At 42.5% G+C, this 25,402-nt stretch overlaps 1 protein-coding gene across 2 annotated transcripts in view; it reads right to left on the bottom strand.

The window, feature by feature from the left end:
* Positions 1 to 8,336: 8,336 nt before the first annotated feature.
* IL18R1 (interleukin 18 receptor 1) overlaps positions 8,337 to 25,402 on the bottom strand; it is a 29,689-nt gene continuing 12,623 nt past the window's right edge. Inside the window, exons 7-10 of one of the 2 annotated variants that reach the window (XM_005212458.5) lie at positions 21,416 to 21,555; positions 19,380 to 19,541; positions 15,422 to 15,580; positions 8,337 to 12,015 (exon numbers count right to left, since the gene is read on the bottom strand). In XM_005212458.5, the coding sequence (XP_005212515.1) occupies positions 11,660 to 12,015; positions 15,422 to 15,580; positions 19,380 to 19,541; positions 21,416 to 21,555 (817 nt within the window). In that variant the 3' untranslated portion in view covers positions 8,337 to 11,659. The remainder of the gene's footprint in view (positions 12,016 to 15,421; positions 15,581 to 19,379; positions 19,542 to 21,415; positions 21,556 to 25,402) is intronic. The other variant, XM_059891704.1, reaches the window with a different exon arrangement.

Genomic DNA, 25,402 nt, shown 5'->3' with positions numbered 1-25,402 from the left:
GATGAAGCATCTAAAATTCTCTCCAGACCAACCTCCTTGACTAGATGAGGTTTGCGGTTAGGTTTAGTTGAAAGAGTGAGTAAGCCTACTTCCTTTACAGGAATTTCCTGTACAGATTATTAGCATTCAACTCAATTTCTCAACTGTGGGTTTTGGGTTTTTCTATTTTGTTTTGTAAAACTCCCCAAAATGTAGCCTTTATGATATAATCTAAAGCTTCTCTTGTGATTAACTTTTTTAATTCTGCAAAAGAAAAAAAAAAACTCTATCAACATTTATTTGAAACAATAATTTATTTATATAGACATGGAAATGAATTTAAAGTCTAAAATCACCAAGGTTTTTTGGTGCCTATTTTTATTAAGGAAAGATTCAAAATATAACATATAATTAAGAACAGCCCGTGTGGCATGTGCTCAGTTGCTCAGTTGTGTCCGACTCTTGGTGATCCAATGGTCTGTGGCCCACCAGTCTCTTCTGTCCGTGGGGTTTCCCAGGCAAGTATACTGGAGTGGTTTCCTACTCCAGGGGATCTTCCCGACCTAGCGACCAAATTTGCGTCTCCTTCATCTCTTACGTTGGTAGGCGGATTATTTAACCACTGAGCCACCTGGGAAATCCCAATTAAGAATATTACTGTTCCTTTCATAGAACAAATAAAATCACTTAATAAGAACCTGAGGACTCTCTGAGAGCACCCTGGTCAGAAAGAGTTTTGATTAAGCTTCTTGGTTAAGCCTAGAAACCATCCTTCCTCAAGATAAGGCTGATTCATTGAGCATCTGAATGCTCCAGGGCTTTTTCTACATTTATCTAGAGGATGATGTAAAATGCAAAAGAAGACTACATTCACTTTGGGATGAAGGTGAAATAAGTGTTTACCTGAGATGGAGGAGAAAAAAGGGAGTGAGTTATTATAACTAGGAATGAACCCCAAAACATATCCGTCCCAGGTCATAAATCTGCCTAGAATTCCAAGAGAAAATGAGGTTTCTTCCAGGCCTGTTTCCAGACAGGTCACAGGGAACAGATGAACAATATTGCAGGCACGTGAGGCTCCAGGCTCACAGCGTCATGAGGGAGCAACACAGCAGGAAGAATAAAGACCTGGGAAGAGATGTGTCTAGATTGGAAGGGAAAGGCCAAACATAAGGGTTGTCTATGGCCTGTACTCAATACCTGTTGAATTGAACTAGATTCAAGTGAGTTGCAATGTGGGAGCTGGCTTTGTGAAGCTTCAGAGATCCTGATGCAGACCTAGGAGTTGAGTCTAAAGTGATTCAGGGAGGTGATTAATAAAGTGAGTTTGACAGCTCAAATCGAGAATGAAGAGGGCTTGACAGGAGAGGCAATCTTATCTACAGCCCTTGAGGAGGAACTAAAGGTCCTTGACTTAGTTTTATGGCTGAACTGTTAGCATTTCATTTTGTTTTATTGCTATCCTTTGTTTTTGCACTTTCTCACTTTGATTATATTTGCTCTTTGGAACTCAAGGAAGCCTAGGCAGCTAAAGCTCTCCTACAGACAAGAGTGGGGGACTCAGGGTTCTGTCCCTGGGGATGCCTCCAGGGGTCCCCTCAGTTTCACATTCCCTGAAGAATTTAGCCCCCAACTTACTGTTATGCTCACCAGAACAATGCAACAACGCAAAACGGCTGTCTGGAGAGGCCCTTACAAATCACTGTGAAAAGAAGAGAAGCGACAAGCAAGGGAGAAATGGAAAGATAAAAGCATCTGAATGCAGAGTTCCAAAGAATAGCAAGGAGAGATAAGAAAGCCTTCCTCAGCGATCAATGCAAAGAAATAGAGGAAAACAACAGAATGGGAAAGACTAGAGATCTCTTCAAGAAAATTAGAGATACCAAGGGAACATTTCATGCAAAGATGGGCTCGATAAAGGACAGAAATGGTATGGACCTAACAGAAGCAGAAGATATTAAGAAAAGGTGGCAAGAATACACAGAAGAACTGTACAAAAAAGATCTTCACGACCCAGATAATCATGATGGTGTGATCACTCACCTAGAGCCAAACATCCTGGAATGTGAAGTCAAGTGGGCCTTAGAAAATATCACTACGAACAAAGCTAGTGGAGGTGATGGAATTCCACTTGAGCTATTTCAAATCCTGGAAGATGATGCTGTGAAAGTGCTGCACTCAACATGCCAGCAATTTGGAAAACTCAGCAGTGGCCACAGGACTGGAAAAGGGCAGTTTTCATTCCAATCCCAAAGAAAGGCAATGCCAAAGTATGCTCAAACTACCACACAATTGCACTCATCTCACACACTAGTAAAGTAATGCTCACAATTCTCCAAGCCAGGCTTCAGCAATATGTGAACTGTGAACTTCCAGATGTTCAAGCTGGTTTTAGAAAAGGCAAAGGAACCAGAGATCAAATTGCCAACATCCGCTGGATCATGGGGAAAGCAAGAGAGTTCCAGAAAAGCATCTATTTCTGCTTTATTGGCTATGCCAAAGCCTTTGAGTGTGTGGATCACAATAAACTGTGGAAAATTCTGAAAGAGATGGGAATACCAGACCACCTGACCTGCCTCTTGAGAAACCTATATGCAGGTCAGGAAGCAACAGTTAGAACTGGACATGGAACCACAGACTGGTTCCAAATAGGAAAAGGAGTACATCAAGGCTGTATATTGTCACCCTATTTATTTAACTTCTATGCAGAGTACATCATGAGGAACGCTGGGCTGGAAGAAGCACAAGCTGGAATCAAGATTGCCGGGAGAAATATCAATCACCTCAGATATGCAGATGACACCACCCTTATGGCAGAAAGTGAAGAGGAACTAAAAAGCCTCTTGATGAAAGTGAAAGTGGAGAGTGAAAAAGTTGGCTTAAAGCTCAACATTCAGAAAACGAAGATCATGGCATCTGGTCCCATCACTTCATGGGAAATAGATGGGGAAACAGTGGAAACACTGTCAGACTTTATTTTTCTGGGCTCGAAAATCACTGCAGATGGTGACTGCAGCCATGAAATTAAAAGATGCTTACTTCTTGGAAGAAAAGTTATGACCAACCTAGATAGCATATTCAAAAGCAGAGACGTTACTTTGCCAACAAAAGTCCGTCTAGTCAAGGCTATGGTTTTTCCAGTGGTCATGTATGGATGTGAAAGTTGGACTGTGAAGAAAGCTGAGAGCCGAAGAATTGATGCTTTTGAACTGTGGTGTTGAAGAAGACTCTTGAGAGTCCCTTGGACTGCAAGGAGATCCAATCAGTTCATTCTAAAGGAGATCAGTCCTGGGTGTTCTTTGGAAGGACTGATGCTAAAGCTGAAACTCCAATACGTTGGCCACCTCATGCGAAGGGTTGACTCATTGGAAAAGACCCTGATGCTGGCAGGGATTAGGGACAGGAGGAGAAGGGGATGACAGAGGATGAAATGGCTGGATGGCATCACTGACTCCATGGATGTGAGTCTGAGTGAACTCCGGGAGTTGGTGATGGACAGGGAGGCCTGGCATGCTGTGATTCATGGGGTCACAAAGTGACTGAACTGAAGTGAATTTTCATATTCACTTAGATGATCCAAGGAACACCCTGATCTCTCAGTTCTTCGACTTCCTTTCTTCTAAGTGTCTTGTCCTTGACACCAACCTCAGGCATTTATTCCTGTAACAGTAACACCTGCTGTTACTAGCAATTGACAAGCCTCTGTAATTTCCATGTCAAGCACCCTCTACCCTGACAGTCTCCTCCTATCAGCTTATTCCCTGAAACACTCCAATTTGGATTCATTTGTGACATCATGTGGTCACAGATGAATCTTTGTTGATCTTACCAATTATGATACCTGCCATTTCTGCATTTTTCAACTTAAATTTTATCATCATTCAGCATTATCAGTCACTTGCCTATACCCTTATTCACTTGACACTCTATTTTGTTGCATTAGCGTGAAAAATACTAACTCTACCCCCTAGTTAAACATATACCACCGAATATGGCTGGAGAAAAGACACAGGCGTGCTGACTGGTCTCAGTAAGATACGGGAGACTATAACCGCCATTGCAGGAGATTCAGAAGACACAGGTTCAACTCCTGGGTAGGAAAGACCCTCTGGAGGAGGAAATGGCAGCCCAGTATTCTTGCCTGGGAAATCCTATGGACAGAGGAACTTGGCAGGCTACAGTCCATGGGGTCACAAAGAGTTGGACATGACTGAGGGACTGAGCATGCACACATTCACACATGAAAACAAGGAGGGAATCTCACAAAACCAAGTGAAGTTTCAGAAGAAAAGAGAGGTGGCTACTGTGGGCTATAGCAGAGCAGTCAAGAGGGAGTGAAGAGTTTCCATTAGAGTCGGGGATCCAGAGCCTGCAGAGTGTGAGAAACGCTGCAGCAAATGGATCAGGGATTAATGAGTAAGCCAGGCATAGCCTGCCTTTCTAAGAACTTTGACTTTGGACAAAGTTGTAGATGTAATCTGATGGCTTCCTAACAATGAAAGTTGTGCTTTAACCCCCAAACCCACCACTACCACAAACACATTTTCCCTCCCTTTCTGCCTCCAAATAATATACCATAATTTTAGTTAAATGAATATTTACAACATTGTGACCAGGTAAATACTATGTGTGGCTGAGCCATATAATGCTATATAATGTTTTTCATTGAAAAAGACCCTGATACTGGGAAAGACTGAAGACATAAGAAGGGGGCAGCAGAGGATGTGATGGTTAGATAGCATCATTGACTTAGTGGACATGAATTTGAGCAAACTCTGGGAGATAGTGAAGGATACGGGAGGCTGATGTGCTGCAGTCCTTGGGGTCAAAAAGAGTCAGACACAACTTAGTGACTAACACTTAACACTTTGGAAGATATCCTTGGAAGATTAGCCTTCAGTTCAGTTCAGTCGCTCAGTCGTGTCCAACTCTTCGACCCCATGAATCACAGCACATCAGGCCTCCTTGTCCATCACCAACTCCTGGAGTTCACTCAAACTCATGTCCATTGAGTTGGTGATGCCATCCAGCCATCTCATCCTCTGCTGTCCCCTTCTTCTCTTGCCCCCAGTGCCTCCCAGCATCAGGGTCTTTTCCAATGAGTCAACTCTTCGCATGAGGTGGCCAAAGTACTAGAGTTTCAGCTTCAGCATCATTCCCTCCAAAGAAATCCCAGGGCTGATCTCCTTCAGAATGGACTGGTTGGATCTCCTGCAGTCCAAGGGACTCTCAAGAGTCTTCTCCAACACCACACTTTAAAAGCATCAATTCTTGGGTGCTCAGCTTTCTTCACAGTCCAACTTTCACATCCATATATGACCACAGGAAAAACCAAAGCCTTGACTAGACGGACCTTTGTTGACAAAGTAATATCTCTGCTTTTCAATATGCTATCTAGGTTGGTCACAACTTTCCTTCCAAGCAGTAAGTGTCTTTTAATTTCGTGGCTGCAGTCACCATCTGCAGTGATTTTGGAGCCCCAAAAATAAAGTGTGACACTGTTTCCACTGTTTCCCCATCTATTTCCCATGAAGTGATGGGACCAGATGCCACGATCTTCGTTTTCTGAATGTTTAAGCCAACTTTTTCACTCTCCACTTTCACTTTCATCAAGAGGCTTTTTAGTTCCTCTTCACTTTCTGCCATAAGGGCGGTGCCTAGAGTCTATTTCCCTTTCTAAACAATTCTATAATCATTTCTATCTAGTTAGAAAGGATTGATTGCATTCATTACATCTAAAACATGGCTTATTCAGACATGTTGGATTTTGCCAAATAAAATTGTCACATGAAATCTCAAAATAAAAATGGGTAAAAGCAGTGCTGGTCTGGTTGACAGATTGGAGGGAGTGGGATGTGGGGAGAGGTCTGGAGTCAGCACATCTATATGCCCGCCTCACTCCATCCCACTGCCTGGATATGCATTAAGACACCTCTCATGAGCCCTGGGATTCCTGAAACCCAATTTGAAAGTTGATTTTAATATGTTAACCATTAAGTAGTATTATTATTTATTGGTGTATAGTTACTTTACAATGCCATTACTTTCTACTGTACAACAAAGTGAATCACTATTACATACAGGTATACCCCATCTTTTGGGATTTCCTCCCTAGTAGGTCACCACAGAGCGTTAAATGGGGCTCCCTGTGCTATACAATAATTAGTTATCTATTTTATACATCGTATCAATAGTGTATATGTGTCAATCCCAGTCTCCATCTCTTCCCCTTGGAATCATACACTTGTTCTCTATGTCTGTATCTCTATTTCTGCTTTGCATATAGGTTCGTCTGTACCATTTTTCTAGATCCACATATATGTGTAAATACACAATATTTGTTTTTCTCTTTCTGACTTACTTCACTCTGTATGACAGCTTCTCTAGGGTCTCACCATTAATTATTAAACTTGCACATCAAGTTGTGGCTATTGTGTAAATGGGGCATCACATGTTCCCCGGATGGTATGTGCAACCACAAGGTAGGCTACAAAGAGATAAAAGCTGGTTTTCATAAGCCTCTCGCAGATACACAATGTTGGTCTCAGCCCTCCCAGCCCGGCTTGTGATCACTATCAGTGTGGTCCGGAGGCAGGTCTGCAGGGACCCTGTGTCCTGCCTTCAGCGCACACAGCCCGTTTCCTGTCGGAGCTGTGGTTTGGCCACTCTCTGAAGAGCCCTGCAAGGCTCCCAAGCCCATCTCTCAGAGTAGCTTCTGCTCAGGAAGCTGGCTCCCCCCAAAGCCCAGGTCTCCTCCTTCAGAGCTGCACTCGTGCCGGGGTGATGCGATGAGCTATTTCCCCTGAGCATTTAGAGCTGCGATTCAAATCGATTGTGCCGGTGTCTCGTTCAGACAAGCATGCTGATAATGGCTGCAAAGAGCTCACCCTCATCTATGCCCGGCTGACAGTCCACTGGAGCCAGCTGGTCAACCGCTAGCATCCATATTGGATGCGCTCCTCATACTTGTCAGGGGCCTGACTCCCTGTATCTTAGCAGGTACCTCAGTCGAGTGTACATTCCCATCCTGTGGAGAACTTGGGTGCTGTTGCCCTCCATCCCTACCCTAGTACCCTAGAAGAACCCTTGTACTCTTTTATCCTCCTCTGAGCCGTACCTTGGGAAGATCCACTGGAAGAGGAAATGGCAACCCACTCCAGTACTCTTGCCTGGAAAATCCCATGGGCGGAGAAGCCTGGCAGGCTGCAGTCCCTGTGGTCGCAAAGAGTCAGACACGACTGAAGCAATTTAGCTTGCGTAGCATGAGCCAGTCCTAAGCAGCCCTGCTTCCTCTCTGCAAGACTGTCTAGACCCTCTGGTACAATGGATCTCCCCAAGAAGTGCCCACAGCTTCCCTCAAGTCTCACTGTGCAACAGCCCATAAAGAGAGGGCTCGGTACCCTCTCTGCTCCAGCCTGTCACACTAGCTACTTGTATGCTCAGGATTGGCCCCTGGATTGGTCGTGTCTCAGGTTCCAGGCTTTAGAATATTGGGTAATAAGGTCTCTCTCTGCTCTCAGAGTGGAGAAGGAAATGGCAAAGTGGAGAAAGAAATGTCAACCCACTCCAGTATTCTTGCCTGGAGAATCCCATGGGCAGAGGAGCCTGGTGGGCTACAGTCCATGGGGTCACAGAGAGTCGGACACGACTTAGTGACTAAACCACCACCTGCTCTAAGAGACTGTCAGAATAATTTAGTAAATACTTCCAGCACATAATGGACACACACGGAGTGTTTCTTTGTACATCTTAAGTGGCGGACTCATCTCTGATTTTCTGAGACGGACTCCACATGTAAGGACATATAAAGTCATAAAAGAGAATGACATTATTTTATCAGCCAGTTACTTATTGGTCCTGGTTGGAAATGTTTGCACTTACATTTTAAAATATGCACGTGAATTAACTGGCATGTGAATAACCTGATATTCCTGCTGGGCATTGGGTGACCTTGTGACAGTAAGCTCAGTTTTGGCTCCTGGATGGAAGGTGAAACTGAGAAAGTATGTACAAAGCAATTTGACATAAAAAAAGATAGATGGAAATGTTCATTGTGAATGACCCACATCTTATCAAAGAGGTGGAAATCCACATTGAGAATGAGGGGTTGACATTTTTTTTAAGTCTTTATTGAATTTGTTACAATATTGTTTCTGTTTTATGTTTGACTTCTTGGCTGAGAGATATATGGGATCTTAACTCCCTGATCAGGAATTAAACTTGAACTCCCTGCATTGCAAGGCAAAGTCCTAACCACTGGACTGCCAGAGAAGTTCCTGAAATTTTAAAATAAGTGAAAAAGATGTTGAGATTTTTTCAAAAATAAAAGCACAACATCAATGATTCGTTAATGTGTTTTAAAGCACATATTTAATATATACATTTAACACATTACTACAAAATCCATTTAATGTATTTAAAGAAACATAATAAGAAAGGAAATCATTCTGTGTGTTAGAGATAATGATGACAGGAATAAAATTTCTCACGACCATATATTTTCACATATAAATCTTAGCAATTAAATCATTTTACATTTTTAACCATACAGCTGGCATACAAAGTTGTAAGTAGTGCTACAAAAGTTAGATCACTTTCTTATACTGAAAATCTTATTTTTGATTTTCAGTAATATCTACCACAGCTGTTCTATTTAATTTTTTAAGTTGCCTTTAATTTTTTAAATGTTTTATTTTGTGTTGGAGTATCGTTGATTTACAATGTTGTGTTAGTTTCAGGTGTACAGCCAAGTGAGTCATGTATCCATATCCGTATATCCATTCAGATTCTTCTCCCACATAGGTCATTAGAGGATACTGAATAGAGTTTCCCGGACTGTACTGTAGGTCCTAGCTGATCATCTATTTTATATACAGTAGTACCACAGCTGTTTTAAACAGTATCTGCTTTAAATTCTTTTGGAATTGTCATACTGCACCCATATATCCAACTAGGCTTCCAAGCTTACCCAGCTCTTTCCTTTCTCTGTAAGGCTGGTAGCTCTCACTTTCTCACTGATTTTCAGGCCCAGCCATTACCACTAAGGCCATCAGAAAGGCCCAGAGGACTGGGTTCACTTTAAGGAGACAGATATATGTCTTTAGACATTGAAAGTTGCACATGTCCAATGAAGAAATATCCTTTCCAATGAAGCTTATCCTACGGATATGCTTTTCCTCTATGCTTCTCTGAATAAACGAATATCCTCAAGTCACTGACTCAATGGACCTGAATTTGAGCAAACTCAGGGAGACAGTGAAGGAAAGGGAAGCCTGGCAAGCTGCAGTCCATGGGGTTGCAGAGAGTCAGACACGACTTAGCAACTAATAATAATAAAAGCAACAACTAATACCAAAGTGGCAGGACCAACACTTACAGAGTGTTAATTCCGTGCCAGTAACTGATGTAAGTGCTTCATTTATATTTATTCATTTAGTCCCCCTGTACAATTCTTGTAAATTCTAATTTTACTGATGAGGAAAACTCATCACAGGTGAGTCAGAGGAGATGCCAGAGGTCATGGTAATAGTAAACCCAGGATCCAGTTCAAGTGTCTTGGCTGCACACCCCCAGCCTTGCCCTCCATCCGAGGTCTGTGCGTGGGTGCTCAGTCTTGTCTCTTTGAGACCCCATGGAATGTAGCCCACTGGGCTCCTCTGTTCATGGGATTTCCCAGCAAGAACACTGGAGTGGGCTGCCATTTCTTTCTCCAGGGGATCTTCCCGACCCAGGGATGGAACCTGTGTCTCCCTTGGTAGGTTTGATCCTGCTGCTGCTGCTGCTAAGTCACGTCAGTCGTGTCCGACTCTGTACGACCCCATAGACGGCGGCCCACCAGGCTCCCATCCCTGGGATTCTCCAAGCATACTGGAGTGGGTTGCCATTTCCTTCTCCAGTGCAGGAAAGTGAAAAGTGAAAGTGAAGTTGCTCAGTTGTGTCCAACTCTTCGAGACCCCATGGACTATAGCCTACCAGGCTCCTCCATCCATGGGATTTCCCAGGCAAGAGTACTGGAGTGGGATGCCATTGCCTTCTCCGATCAAATAAATTGGTAGGCTGATTTATTTTACTGCTGAGCTGAGGGGCATTTTAAATTTGTAACCTTTTAAAAATGGAGCAAGTATATTAAAAATGCATAACCAACAAGGTCCTCCTGGACAGCACAGCGAACTCTGCTCAATGTTATGTAACATTATGTGCTATGTTAGCCTGGATGGGAAGTGAGTTTAGGGGAGAATGAATACGTGTGTATGTATGGCTGAGTCCTTTTGCTGTCCACCTGAATCTATCACAACATTGTTAACCAGCTATACCCCAATATAAAATAAAAGGTTCAAAAAAAAATTGAGCAAGTGACCATCAATTTTTTGGCTGCTTAATAACTAATTTGATCTGGTCCCTATCCCATGTCTAAACATTCAAAATCAATAAATGTCTGAGACTGTTTTTTAAAAAAACCAGAAAATGATTTGTATCTGGCATGAAAGATAAAAGGTTGTTTGCAGTTCCTTTTTAAGAAATTTCCACAAATAGGTCCAATTAAGCAAGCCCTCTGTAGCATCTTAGTGGGATTTCAACTGTAGGCCTGCAACTGTAGTAAGGATAATTAAGGATGCCCTGAGGTTGAAACACTGTTACAATAGCTCAAACCTCATACCTCACCCTGCACACAGCCCTGCCACCCCATCCCCAGCCAATCTCAGGCACTGAGGTGTGTAGAGGTAGCAGCTCTTGCGAGAGCTGGGAGAGACTCCATTCCAGTTCCTGTGTCACCCACTGCATAGGCAATACCACAAGGTAAACTTAAAATCCTTTAGCTCAACTTTTAGCATTAAAAAGCTCTTAAAACCTGCCCTTACTTTAAGGCCTAAGTTATTTGTGCCATGTCCAGCCTCATATCAGAGGATGAGATGGTTGGATGGCATCATTGATCCAATGGACATGAGTCTGAGCAAACTCCGGGAGATAGTGAAGGACAGGGAGGCTTAGTGGGCTACAGTCCATGGGGTCACAAAGAACCAGACACGAATGAGTGACTGAACAACATCCAACCTCACAGTTGCTGAACATGTGCCTGAGCAGACTGCCTGCATCCAGTTATAGAAGGAGAAACAGGAGACACATTTCTGTTGAGCTCCCCAGTCTTCTGGGAGCTCAGGGACTTCGCTGGTAGCTCAGTTGGTAAAGAACCTGCCTATAACAGATTTGGTTTGATTCCTGGGTTGGGAAGTTCCCTTGGAGAAGGGATAGGATACCCACTCCAGTATTCTTGGGCTTCACTGGTGGTTCAGATGGCAAACAATATGCAAGCAATGTGGGAGACCTGGGTTCGATCCCTGAGTTGGGAAGATCCCCTGGAGGAGGGCATGGCACCCCACTCCATATTCTTGCCTAGAGAATCCCCATGGACAGCGGAGCCTGGTGGGGTACAGTCCATGGGGTCACAAAGAGTCAGACGTGACTGAGCGACTAAGCACACAAACAGTGGAAGTCCCCGGCCATAGATGAATGTTTAGTCTTATCCCTGGCAACCTAAATGCCAAGTTCATCTTCAGTCTGTGAGTAAGATGTTCACAGAGTAGAGTTAAATATTTGAATAATGCCCTCTGTTATCCACAGGCTCAGACACTCAGTCCTCAGACTGTCAAGAGCTCTTTCTTCTGCTCAGCTTTTCTGAAGATTAGGACTTCAAAAGAACAGGCGAGGCTTCTGACTCATCTCTGCAGGGTTTGACTGCTTTTGCAGGCATCAGATAAAGAAGATTCTTCCAGAACCTTGAGTTATAAGACAGAGACTTATCTGCCTTCCACTTCAGAACTCTGTGGGATTTCAAAAGCTTCAGTGATTGAGGCAAAAATCTGAAGTCTCCGACAGGTGTAAATTCAATTAAGATGATTTTAATTTTCCTTTCCACCAGTGCTTCATGGAGTCCACTTTCAAGTTCATACCTGACTTCACTAGACATATAACTTTTACTGAGAACAATGATCAGTCTTCGGCTTTTCTCTATCAATGAATGGATTTCATCAACAACAGCTGAAAATATAAGAGGTGGCAGGTTAATTTAAGAAAACCAAAAGGGTGGACAGGAGATAAAAATCATGTTGCACAGTCCTATTTTGTATTATTTAACTCAGCTTCACTAATAAAGTTTAAAGTAGGTCATTCTCAGTTTTATATGTCTATTTTTTTAACTAATTTTTTTTTTTTTTTGGCTGTGTGGCATGTGGGATCTTAGTTCCCTGCCCGGGGATAGAACTCACACCCCCTGCGTTTAAAGAAGCAATCAACTGCACAAAGATAATGAATACCTCCTTAGCCTTCCTCTGTGCCTGGTGTGTGTGTGCTCAGTAACATCCGATTCTGAGACCCCATGGGTGTAGCCCACCAGGCTCCTCTATCCACGGGGCTTCCTAGGCAAGAATAATGGAGTGCATTGTTACTTCTTTTTCCAACTCTGTGCCATACCTTCTTCTAAACATGTTGCGTATATGAACTCCTTTAATCAGCACAATGATCCTATGAAGAAAGTACTGTAATCACCCTCATTTTACAGAGGAGGAAACCAAAGCACAGAGTGGTTCAGTAACTTGCCCAGAGTCACACAGCTGATAAATGGCAGAACTGGAATCTGACCCCACGTGGTCTGGTTCCAGAGTGTCTATTCCTAACCGTGACACCATCCTGCCTCTTTACTCGCATGGAAGAACAGGCTAAAATACTAATTGAAATATTAAAAAAAAAAAAAGCCCACAACACTGCCATTATTCCAGACCACAGGTTGATAAACCTTTTCTGTAAGGGGCCAGATGGTAAATATTTCAGCCTTGGCAGGTCATACTGTCTTTGTCACAGCTATTCAACTCTGCTGATTAGCTCAAAAGCAGCCACAGACAACACAGGAGCAAATGCGTGTGGCTGCTTCAAGGACTGGAGCTGCCCTGTGGTTGACAGACTGCCAACCTCTGTTCTAGATCCAGCCCTTCGCAGACTGAGGTTCTAACCTGAACTAATTATGAATTGATACTTTCATACTGTGGTGCTGGAGAAGACTCTTGAGAGTCCCCTGGACAGCAAGGAGATCAAACCAGTCAATTCTAAAGGAAATCAACCCTGAATATTCACTGGAAGGACTGACGCTGAAGCTGAAGCTCCAAATACTTTGGCCACTCAGTCGACTCATTGGAAAAGACCCTGATGCTGGGAAAGATTGAGGGCAAGAGGAAAAGGGTGCAACAGAGGATGAGATGGTTGGATGGCATGAGTCTGGACATGAGTTTGAGCAAACTCTGGGAGATAGTGAAGGACAGGGAAGCCTGGCATGCTGCAGTTCATGGGGTCCCAAAGAGATGGACGTGACTAAGTAACTGAACAACAATACAAGCATTCTTTATTTTTATTTAAGAGTGAAGAAGAAACCTGTTATTTAAATGCTTCCTAGAAAATAATGGAAATATTTAATAATAAAATGGATGCAAAGTCAAGAAGAAATACTTTGTGACAGCGTGTCTCCTTGGATACAAAGCAGTGACACACAAAGCATCACAGTGTCCAATGCATCTGACAGTTTGGTATGTTATCTCTTAGAGAGGTTATTTGATATTTAAAAATATTTTCTCTTTCTAATGTGTAACATTTTCCCTTCTTAATTTGTAACCTAGGAAGGAAAAAAACACTTTTTTTAAGACTTTTTTTTTTTTTTGATGTGGACCATTTTTAAAGTCTTTATTGAATTTGTTACAATATTGTTCTGTTTTACACTTTGCATTTTGGGTGCACGGGATCTTAGCTCCCAAACCAGGGATGGAATCTGCACTCCTTGCATTGGAAGGTGAAGTCGTAACCACTGGACCACCGGGAAGTCCCCACAACTGTTTCTTATTTCCTGCCCTATCCTAAATGCCCAACTTAGAATTTGCCACAAAGATGGTGCTCAGCAAATGATGAATGAATGAATGAGTGATGGTAACTATCAAGACATTTGTGTTGCATCATTTGTGAGGCACTAGCATCTATAAGGCAATGGCACCCCACTCCAGTACTCTTGCCTGGAAAATCCCACGGATGGAGGAGCCTGGTAGGTTGCAGTCCATGGGGTCGCTAAGAGTCAGAACGATTGAGAGACTTCACTTTCACTTTTCACTTTCATGCATTGGAGGAGGAAATGGCAACCCACTCCAGTGTTCTTGCCTGGAGAATCCCAGGGACAGGGGATCCTGGTGGGCTGCCATCTATGGGGTCGCACAGACTCAGAAACGACTGAAGTGACTTAGCAGCAGCAGCATCTATAATAATTTGACACCAAATTCCAAATCTCTGAAAGACTTTCAGAGGAAATGTGGAAGTGTTACTAAATCTCTTTGAGTTTAGCTGTAATATACTTTAGTATCATGTTACAGCCATTTGTATTCATATATTAATTTAAAACTTGAATTTCACAATCAAAATATGGTAGGAACCATCAATCTCATTTTATTTAACCTTTACCATTACTCCTAATTTCTACTTTAATTTTCTCACAATGTCAACACGATAAAGAAGAAACATTTTTTGGTAAGAATTAACCTGCGTTTATAGTCCAAAGAATCACATATTAAATTAGTTTTATTAGGTTTTGCTATACAAAATACCATCAAAAGAGGGATTCATCCTGTGCTCAGTCAGGTTTGATGATTTGTGACTCCATGGACTGTAACCCACAGGCTCCTGTGTCCGTGGGATTCTCCAGGCAGGAATATTGGAGTGAGTTGCCATTTTCTCCTCCAGGGAATCTTCCCCACCCAGGGATAGAACCTGCATCTTCTGACTGGCAGGCGGCAGATGCTTTACTGCTGAGCCACTGGGTAAGTCCTTACTTTGGTCTATTAAATGCTTTGTAATAGCAATTCTGGCCCTGGTTCTGAAAATGGAGCACTTGCTCCCTTTCTCCAGAGTCAGAGACCTCTGAAGCAAGAGGAAGAGTTCAAGTTCTGGACCAGGCTCCCCAGAGGCCACACTTGGAAGGAGTACAGGTTGCTCATCATTTCTGGTTTACAGGGGAATGGCTACCCACTCCAGTATTCTGGCCTGGAGAATTCCACGGACTGGACTGTCCATGGGGTCACAAAGAGTTGGATATGACTGAGTGACTTTCACTTTCACTTTTCTTTCATTTTTAAGCAAACAGGAGAGCCTTTTATAAGGTAAGCTATTCATCTTTTAAAAACCATCTCCACTAATTTTCCTTATTTTTTAAGGCCTTCTTTTAAAATTGGATGTACTGTGTTTATTTATTATTAATGTGTATTTACTTATTTGGCCTCACCTCACAGCCTGTGGGATCTTAGTTCCCTGACCAGGGATTGAACCCACACCTCCTGTATTGGAAGCTAGGAGTTTTAATGACTGGACTGCCAGGGAAGTCCCCTTCCACTAGTTTTCTATCTGGTATTCCCTTTCTTACCTCCTCCAGGAACCACATCTCTTTCAAATATGCATAACTTATACCCAAAATGTTTCTCCAACACCCTGGGCAAAGTCTCCACAGCAAACGCGTGTTCCTCTCCATGCTCGGGCTGACACTCTTTCAGGTAGGACACAAAAGCATCATATGTTTTTCCATCTAGGAGATAAGGTTGACCCCTTTCATTAGTGTGAAAACAAGGCTTTATTTAACTAAAGACTTGAGTGAAAGCCCCGGAAGGTGGGAATGGAATCATTGAAAGAGAAAAGTCAAATAGAGCATCCTCACATTCAAACACATCAGTCCGACACAGTGTAGACATTAAATTACATACATGACTATGTGTGAAACAGATGGCTAGTGGGAAGCTGCTGGAGAGCCCAGGGAGCTCAGCTTGGTGCTCTGTGATGACCTAGGCGGGTGGGATGTCGCGGGGGCGGGGGGCTCGTTGGTAGAGGGCGGTCCGAGAGGGAAGGGACCTATGTATACATAGAGCTGATTCACTTTGTGGTACAGCAGAAACTAATGCACTGTTAAGCAATTATACTCCAATAAAAAAATCTGTGCAGTTCTTCATATATCGATTATACCTCGATGAAGCTATTAAATAAAAGAATAAAATATTTTTGATAGAAAACAAATTTAAAAATAAAACAAGAATGTTTAAACTAGGTAATGCCTAAGGTCCCTCAAATATCCTTTGGTTCCATGTTTTTCATGCATCACTCTTTATCTCTGACTTTTGAAGTTGTCAACAAGGAATACACTCAGTTATTATTATAGGCCAACAAAAAAATAACATACTCAGACCTTGTATGGGAATCAAGTAGTCAACTGGCAAATGTTTCCTAAGCATGTACATTAAAAGTCCCATTGTTTGACACCAAAAAGGTCTCTTGACACAGAGACCTGTGAAAACAGATGAAGAGTTCAAGTTCTAGACCAGGCCTCCAAAAAGCCATAACTGGAAGGACTACAAACTTTAGGTTAGGGCATTAAAGAAATTTAAAGAAAATAGAAGGTCAAGGAGCCCAAATATGTTCTCTCCAGGATCCGGGAGCAAATCTTACCTTGGCTTATTCTACTGCTATTAATATCATTTAATTCTACTGCCATCTGAATCTACCCTCAAAACCACCCCCTGAAAGTGAGAATAAAAACAAAGCTGAGTATTTACCCTGGAGAATGGAACGAAGTGACTGGAGATGATTGAAATCATATGCTATAGGAACACATGCTACATGGTCTATGATGCTTTAGACAGCAATAGAAAAGCTTCCGTTCTATTATAGGTTTTCATTGATGACATTTGCTCCTACTTAATTCTGGATAGGAAAGCAGTGTTCAAGGAGACTGTGTCAGCAAACAATAAAGACTGTTCTACTAACTGGGTGACTGAAAAATAATACACATTTCTCTCTTCTGCTTTCATCCAATCTATTTGAGAAGACAGAGTGGACACAGGCAACATCTTGGAAAAGCTGACAAATAATGTTAGCAGCTACAAGACAGTGTAAACAAAACAACAAACAAATAAACAAAAAAAACTTGGTCTAAGAGTGAGCAGAGATCTCCATGGATATGATGTTAGTTGGGGTCAGTAGAGGAAGAAGGGGGAGTAGGTGTAAAAAGGTCTACCTTATCCCATGACATTTGGTTAGATGCTAGAGGAATTAGATTTATGCTTGTGTACATTACTGGGGTGAATGAATTTGCTACTGAGTTTAAGGCTAAATATTATTGGCTTCTCTATTTCAAAAGAATAGGGTAAAAGCATTCTTGGTCCATGTTCTTTATATTGAGTATCACTTATGCTCAACAACCCAGCCCAATATCTTCAGCAGCATCCAGGCTCACAAAACAACCCTTTCTGTCTCTGGGAAAAGATTCTTCAATTCTGCCTCTAGCATCCTGGTTCAGCAGTTCAAATCAGAACTTATCTTTGGTTTAGAGCAACTGCTTTGAGGAATAGAGCACATACAAAAGACTGAACATTTGGTAAAAATTGCAGAATTCACATGCATATCAAAGGTAAGAAAAGTTGGCAGAAACAGAGCTACTTCTGAATTTAATCAGTAAGTGGGTCCCTTGCATAACTCTTAGGTTGTTGTGAAATACAGCTATCTCTCAGTATAAGTAAGAGTCAGTGATTCTACTGGGCTTCCCAGGTGACTTAATGGTAAACGAATCCACCGGCCAATGCAGGAGATGCAAGAGACATAAGTTTGATTCCTGGCCTGGGAAGATCCCCTGGGGTAGGAAATGGCAGCTGACTCCAGTATTCTTGCCTGGAAAATTCCATGGACAGAGGAGCCTGGCGGGCTACAGTCCACGGGGCTAGAGAGTTGGACACGATGGAGTGTACATCAAACCAACTGTATCCACATCTACATTTCTAGTTATTCTCCTTTACGGAGTTTCCCTTCAGTTACACTGCACACAAACGAAATGATGACTATACTAAGTTCTCCACTACATCACTTCTGCAATAATGGAAGGTTGTTAGAAACCCGAGTGTCCATCAAGTGGTGACTCAATAAACAAAGGTGCATTCATAGAAATAAAACATTGTGCAACCCGAAAAAACGAGAGGCTTTATAAACTAAGATGGAAGGGTATCCAAGATACAATAAAACAAAGTTCAGAATAGGTGTAGAGCATGGCAAGATCTGTCTTTCAAATAGGAGTAAAATATGATTCTATATTATTAACATTCATTTGAATATACTACCAATAGGAGATGAGGCGGGAAACAGGCGTTGGACGAACATGTACGTATCATTTCTAAGAGTTTTAATATTTTGAGCTATGTATGTGCTACACACACACACACACACACAGATATAAAAGCAAGTGCAATGGATTATACCCATACCTTTCTAATTTGGTAACTATTTTGAATAAAAAAAAAATTTATCTCTTTATTTGCCTGCCCTGGGCCTTATTTGCAGCCCTTGGGCTCTTCACTGTGGCATGTGGGGTTTCTTTTTAGTAGTGACACTCAGAATGTCTTTTGTTAGCTGCAGCATGTGGAATCTAGTTCCCAGACCCGGGATCAAACCCGGGGCCCCTGCATTGGGAGCGTGGAGTCTTAGCCACTGGATCACCAGGGAAGCCCCTCTATTTTGAATCTTGAGGACCTCTGATCACCTTCAAAATTAGGAAAACTGAGAAACCACAGTCCCCAGATAGAAGGAGGAGCAGATAAAAAAATAGCAGAGCTAGGGGACTGGAACTCAGGTCATGTGGTATGGAGTTCAAGGTTCTTGCAAGTCCATCATGCAGCCTCCTTTGCTGGGTTTAAATAATGAACCATGATACAACTCAACTCAATTTAAATGACTTTAACTGAGTGTGCACTTTGTGTAAGGCACCAGATGGTGTGTGAGCAATGACATTCAGACACACAGTCCTTGGGCAAGAACACGTCACAGCACATTTAGAAGGACACAGCATACATGCATGAAACCATTAGAGAATAATTTTTGACAACAGGTAAGTAAGCACAAGAAAAAGTGGCACAGACAACATCCACAGCAGATGATTCGTCAGATCAGTTTTTCTTATGGAAAACCTCTACTGCCATTGCTGCTGCTGCTAAGTCACATCAGTCGTGTCCAACTCCGTGTGACCCCATAGACCAGCCCACCAGGCTCCCATCCCTGGGATTCTCCAGGCAAGAATACTGGAGTGGGTTGCCATTTCCTTCTTCAATGCAAGAAAGTGAAAAGTGAAAGTGAAGTCGCTCAGCCGTGTCCGACTCTTCTCGACCCCATGGACTGTAGCCCACCAGGCTCCTCCATCCATGGGATTTCCCAGGCCAGAGTACTGGAGTGGGTTGCCATTGCCTTCTCCACTACTACCATTAACCCAACAATATAATCAACATAAGGTGAAGATTAATTCATAGCTTCTTAATGAAACTGTAAAATGATCCCAGCATTATGACATTCATTACCTGTTAAGGTTTCGTCTCTTCCCATGAAATGTCTATAAAATAGAACCAAGTCAACTCTATAAATGACACCCATGGTCACAAGGCAGACAACCACCACTGAGATCACGACAGCTACGATCATTCCTCTAGTGAAGACGTGGCCTGGGATGTCAACCATGTCTTCTAGAAAGAAAAAGAAAATGGGAAAATCAGTCAGGAAAATTTCATTAGAGTCTTTCACCATCATATTGCTGTGGTCAGTTTTTTTTTTTACCTTTAACACAAATCAACTTGTCTATCCAGTTACTCTGAACTCCTGCCCTTAGTCTCCTGTGGTGATCTTTTTGCTCCATAGAAATGTGTACAAGGGTATTATACAGAGATGTGAACTGAGAATCTGTTTCTACCCAAGGAAGTCAGATTTCTAGGATGCTGAGACACCGGGGCAAAATGCAGAAGGACCCACACATAAATCTCAGTTAGTGGGCTGGGAACATATTGTGAAGGCGTGGAATCTTTTAAGATTAATTTTTATTTATTTTTAATTAATTTTTGCTGATTTACAATGTGGTGCTAGTTTCTACTGTACAGCCAAATGAATCGGCCACACATGTACCCCTCCCGAATGGGCTTCCTTCCCATTCAGCTCACCACAAAGCATTCAGCAGAGTTCTCCGTGCTCTGCAGTATGTTCTCATTAGTCATCTATCTCATTAGTCTCTATGTGTCCATCCCAACCCCCCACTTCCCCCTGGGCACCCATAATTTGTTCTCTACGTTTGTGTCTCTATTTCCGCTCTGCGAGTAGGAGCATCCACACCGTTTTTCTACGTTGCACACACACATGCATATACGGTATTCGTTTTTCCCTTTCTGACTTCGCTCTGTATGACACTCTCTAGCCGCAGCCATGTCTCTGCAAAGGACACTGTATTTTAATTGAAGCGCAGTTGATTTACACTGCTATCCCAGTCTCAGATGCACAGCAAAGTGAGTCTGTTATATGTGGGCATAAATTCACTCTTCTTCAGATTCTTTTCTTACATAGACCATTATAGAATACTGAGTAGAGGTCCCTATGTTATACAGTAGATCCTCATTTGTTCTCTGTTTTATATACAGCGCTGTGTATATGTCAATCCCAAACTTCCGATCTGCCCCTCCCCCACCCGCTTACTCCCTGGTAACCTTGAGAGATTGAGTGCCCAGGCGAGGGCATGTGGGCTTCAGCCTGGATCCAGCACCTATTCTGTGTCCTAGAGAAAGTCACTGATACCCTCAACTCTTAGTGTTTTATCTATACACACAGGACAGCAATGAAGCTGGTAGTATTTTCTCCTTCACATACAGGGCTGCTGCTTTGAAGGTGGGTTAAATATTACAAATAAGTAGTGAGCACATTACCTGGCACTCAGCTCTGAGAACTTTTGCATATTTTTATATGAAAATGTCCTTTGAGAAAACAAGTTACCTTTCCTAGATGGGTTGAGTTTATGCTCATTATGGACAACATAACCCATAAAGGTTAAATTAAATTATTCTGTCATAAAGGACAGAATAATTCTTTTTAATAAATCTGTTCAAAACTTTTAAAGTTGCACATTGTATTTTTTCTTTATTTTAATTTTTTGGCTACACAGCATGAGGAATCTTATGCTGGAACCGAACCCACACCCCCTGCATTGGAAGTTTGGAGTCCCAATCACCAGACCGCAGGGAAACCCCAATAGAATAATTTGTAATAACCATTCCACAGTGTGGCCATGGCCACTGCCAACATGCTAGTACATTTCCTTCTAGATTTTCTTTTTTCCCTGAAAACATTTACTTAATTGGACCCACATGGTGATCACTCTTTGTCGCTTAACGTTATATTATGAGGGACAGCAGTGAGCTGAGACCAGTGCTCCCACTGGACACCTGTGAAAAGTCAAGCCCTTCACCTCTCAGGAGCCTGGTTCTTGGTATGTGAGGTGAGGAAGTGATGAGTTATGACGGGCCTCTCAGCTGTAGCAGTCTAGGTTTGCACCGACTTCCAAAAATAAAATTCCTCACACCTTTTAGCAGCAAGAGGAAGCTTTTGGTGTCGATGCCTCCCTCATTGACCGCAGTGCAATTGTATGAAAAGTTTAGATTTCTTGTATTTACGTTCTCAATCCTCAGTATTGTGGAAGCAAGCCATTTGCCTTCTGAAGTCCTGTAAGAGAGGAACATGATTTAGCAATAGGCTATGTGTCGTTACCAGCGACATGACCCATGAGAGAGGAATCTGTTTGCGCAAATACATCTGTAAAAAGCAATGCTCTGTGGACTTCAGAGATCTTCGCTTTCTGGTGAGTTCTGTTCAAGTGTGAGCTGCCTGCTCCCTGGGGATGTCAGTCCTCCTGAGACCATCTGGGGCAGGTGCTGCCTAGAACTAAATGCCTGGAAGACGACGGTGTTCAGTTAAAAATACGAGAAAATATTTTCTCTCTCAATTACAGGCATACTTCATTTTACTGAACTTTGCTTTATTGCACTTTGCAGATATTGCACTTTTTACAAATTCAAGGTGTATCAAGCAAGTCTCTGGGTGCCATTTTCCCAACAGCATTTGCTCACTTTATGTCTCTGTGTCACATTTTGGTAATTCTCAGAAATTCACATTTTTTCATTATCATTATATTTATTAGGGAATCTGTGATCAGCGATCTTCAATGCTACTATTGTAATGGTTTGGGCATTTATTTTAGCCATCAAGTATTTTTAAATAAGGTATGGATATTGTTTTTTACATTTAATGCCATTACACACTTAATAGAGTACAGTACACGCCCAGTCGCTCAGTTGTATCCGACTCTTTTGCGACCCCATGGACTGTAGCCCGCCAGGCTCCTCTGTCCATGCAATTTCCCAGGTAAGAATATTGGAGTAGGTTGCCATTTCCTTCTCCAGGGGATCTTCCCAATCCAGAAATCAAACCTGCGTCTCCTGCATCTCCTAGATTCTTTACCACTGAGTCACTGGGGAAGCCCACAGTATATAGTGTAAATAATTTCACGTGCACTGGGAAACCAAAAAATTCATGGGACTCGCTTTATTGCGGTATTTGCTTTATGGTGGTAGTCTGGAACCAAACCCGAAACAGCTCCAAGGTGTGCCTGTGTTCCATCCATTCCTCCTGTCCCGACTACTCAGTGTCCCTCCCACCGTGAAGTCTCTGCCAGCAGGGACAGGGCTGCGAATCATTAGTACAGACACAGATGCATGTCAAGCTTGTCCTCACAATCCTAAGATAACTCTTATTTTGTTCTGCATTTAAGTTAAAACACAATACTAGTTTCAGACATCCTCCAAGCACATGAGAAATACCAGTTAAGCTGCTCAGAAAGTGTCAGAAAATGACCAGAGACCACCAACACAGCCAACTGTCTTTCTTTTCTGAAAGGACTCAAGACGTCCTGTCTTTGATACAAGGCAAATGCTCTTGATATCTGCCTCTTGCCAGTGGCAGGCTCTATAGGCTTGGGGTCAACCAGCACTCCCAAGTATAGTCATTCACCTGCCAGGCCTCCAGCAGCTGGACATGGGACCCGCAGCAGCCTCCAACTCTCTGTTTCATTTTAGAACCAAATTCTCTACAGAAGTCACCAAACCAGAAATAGCTTCCCTGGTGGCTCATACGGTAAAGAATTTGCCTGCAATGTGGGAGGACCTTGGTTTGGCCCCTGGGTTGTGGAGATCCCCTAGAGGAGGAAATGGCACCCCACTTCAGTATTCTTGCCTGGAGAATTCCATGGACAGAGGAGCCTGGTGTAAAGAGTCCATGGGGTCACAAAGAGTCAAACACAACTGAACGACTAACACTTTCATCTTTCTTTCAACATCAGTGTAAAATCCACAAACAAGTGTGTGTGTGTGTGTGTGTGTGTGTGTGTATAAAAAAAGCAGGAAAAACTAAAAAATGCAGCTAAGGTGACAGACACCTCAGGACCATGACTCACTAAAACCCGAGTGTACAATTACCTTAATAATGATGGTAATGACTCCAAACCATTCAGAAGCATTGAAATGGCCATAGAGGGACTTCCCAGGTGGTCCAGCAGTTAAGATTGAGCACTTCCACTTTAGGAGGTGCTGGTTTGATTCTAGGTCAGAGAACTAAGATCCCACAAAGGCAGGTGCAGGCAAAAATGAGTAAATGGTCATAGGTTCAGTGTGTTTTGTTTTAATATAGTATAACCATTCCTTTGTTGCTGCTGTTCAGTCACTCAGTCATGTCCAACTCTTTTGCAACCCCATGGGCAGTAGGACCACAGCACACCAGGCTTCCCTGTCCTTCACCATCTCCCAGAGTTTACTCAAACTCATGTTCTTTAATACAGGACATTTAAGTATTAAACTATACGCCATTTGGAACGTTTTGCAGTAACGCTGCCTCCTAGATATTTACACCTAACCACCCTGTTGGGTTTTTCTATCTGCTCTTACTGTGTTTCTAATTTCCATTAATGGACACTGACGGGAAAAGGCTGCCATAATTACTATGGTCAATGTCAGTCGACCAACAACAAATGTCAGGGGGTACGTGATTAGTCCTTTAAATCAGTGTTTTCTTGAGTCATCATTTTCACCTAACAATCTTTGGAAACCCTCCTGGACCTGAGAAAATCCCTTAATTCTCACCCTTAAGAAAGAGAATCATATATATATGTACATATATATCGCTGATTCAGCTTGTTGTACAGTAGAAACCAACACAACAGTGTAAAGCAACTACACTCCAATAAAAATTTTTAAAAAGCAAATATAATTGACTAGTTGGACCACCCTAAAAAAAAATAAAGATAATCACTCTAAGGAATGCTATACAAAGAAGCTCTGAACTATCCCTAAAGAGCAGGAGGCAGTGTCTATGTCAGCGTAGCTCATGGCCAGTGAAGATATCCCCTCACACTCACAAAACTGTCTTCAAATGGCTCTCTCCATCGTCGCGATTTTTTTTTCCTTCGTTTTTTTTTTTTAATTTAAATTTATTTACTTTAATTGGAGGCTAATTACTTTACAATATTGTATTGGTTTTGCCATATATCAACAAGAATCTGCCACGAGTGTACACGTGTTCCCCATCCTGAACCCCCCTCCCACCTCACTCCCCATCCCATCCCTCTGGGTCATCCCAGTGCACCAGCCCCAAGCATCCTGTATCCTGCATTGAACCTGGACTGGTGATTCGTTTCTTATATGATATTATACATGTTTCAATGCCATCCTCCCAAATCATCCCACCCTCTCCCTCTCCCACAGAGTCCAAAAGACTGTTCTATACATCTGTGCCTCTTTTGCTGTCTCGCATACAGGGTTATCATTACCATCTTTCTAAATTCCATATATGTGCATTAGTATACTGTACTGGTGTTTTTCTTTCTGGCTTACTTCACCCTGTATAATAGGCTCCAGTTTCATCCACCTCATTAGAACTGATTCAAATGTATTGTTTTTAATGGCTGAGTAATACTCCATTGTGTATATGTACCACAGCTTTCTTATCCATTCATCTGCTGATGGACATCTAGGTTGCTTCCATGTCCTGGCTATTATAAACAGTGCTGCATCTTCACGATTTTTAGTTCTCCTCGTTTCCATAATTTCCAACAAGAGAACAAAGAAAAGTGTGTAGGGGGAAGTACAGGGGGCAGATCTGGAGAGGAAGTGGTATTAATAGATGGCCTGCCTGTGGCTGGGGGTGTTCCAGGATTCTCAGAGAGAGGTGCTGATGATGCACTGCGTCACCTACGGACACCCAGCTGGCCCCACGGTGACACATAGGCAACACAGCCAGGCATGCAATAAGGGTCCAGAGTGCACTCAAGGGGCCCAGAGTGACTTGTACATGCCCCAGTCTCCTGATGTGGCCTTTTCTCTGGCACATTCGTAAAATCAAAGCATTTAACACAATGTTCAAAGCTCATACGACAGTGGCCTAGTTAATCACTCTTCCATAAGATGGTGGAGGTAAAGTCTTCACCCCCATCAGATCCTGACTCACCAAAAGCTAATTCCGT

Source organism: Bos taurus, chromosome 11 (genome assembly GCF_002263795.3).
Source record: "Bos taurus isolate L1 Dominette 01449 registration number 42190680 breed Hereford chromosome 11, ARS-UCD2.0, whole genome shotgun sequence".
NCBI lineage: Eukaryota > Metazoa > Chordata > Mammalia > Artiodactyla > Bovidae > Bos > Bos taurus.
The sequence above is the reverse complement of the archived record's forward strand: the minus strand, read 5'-3'. Positions and strand labels throughout refer to the sequence as shown.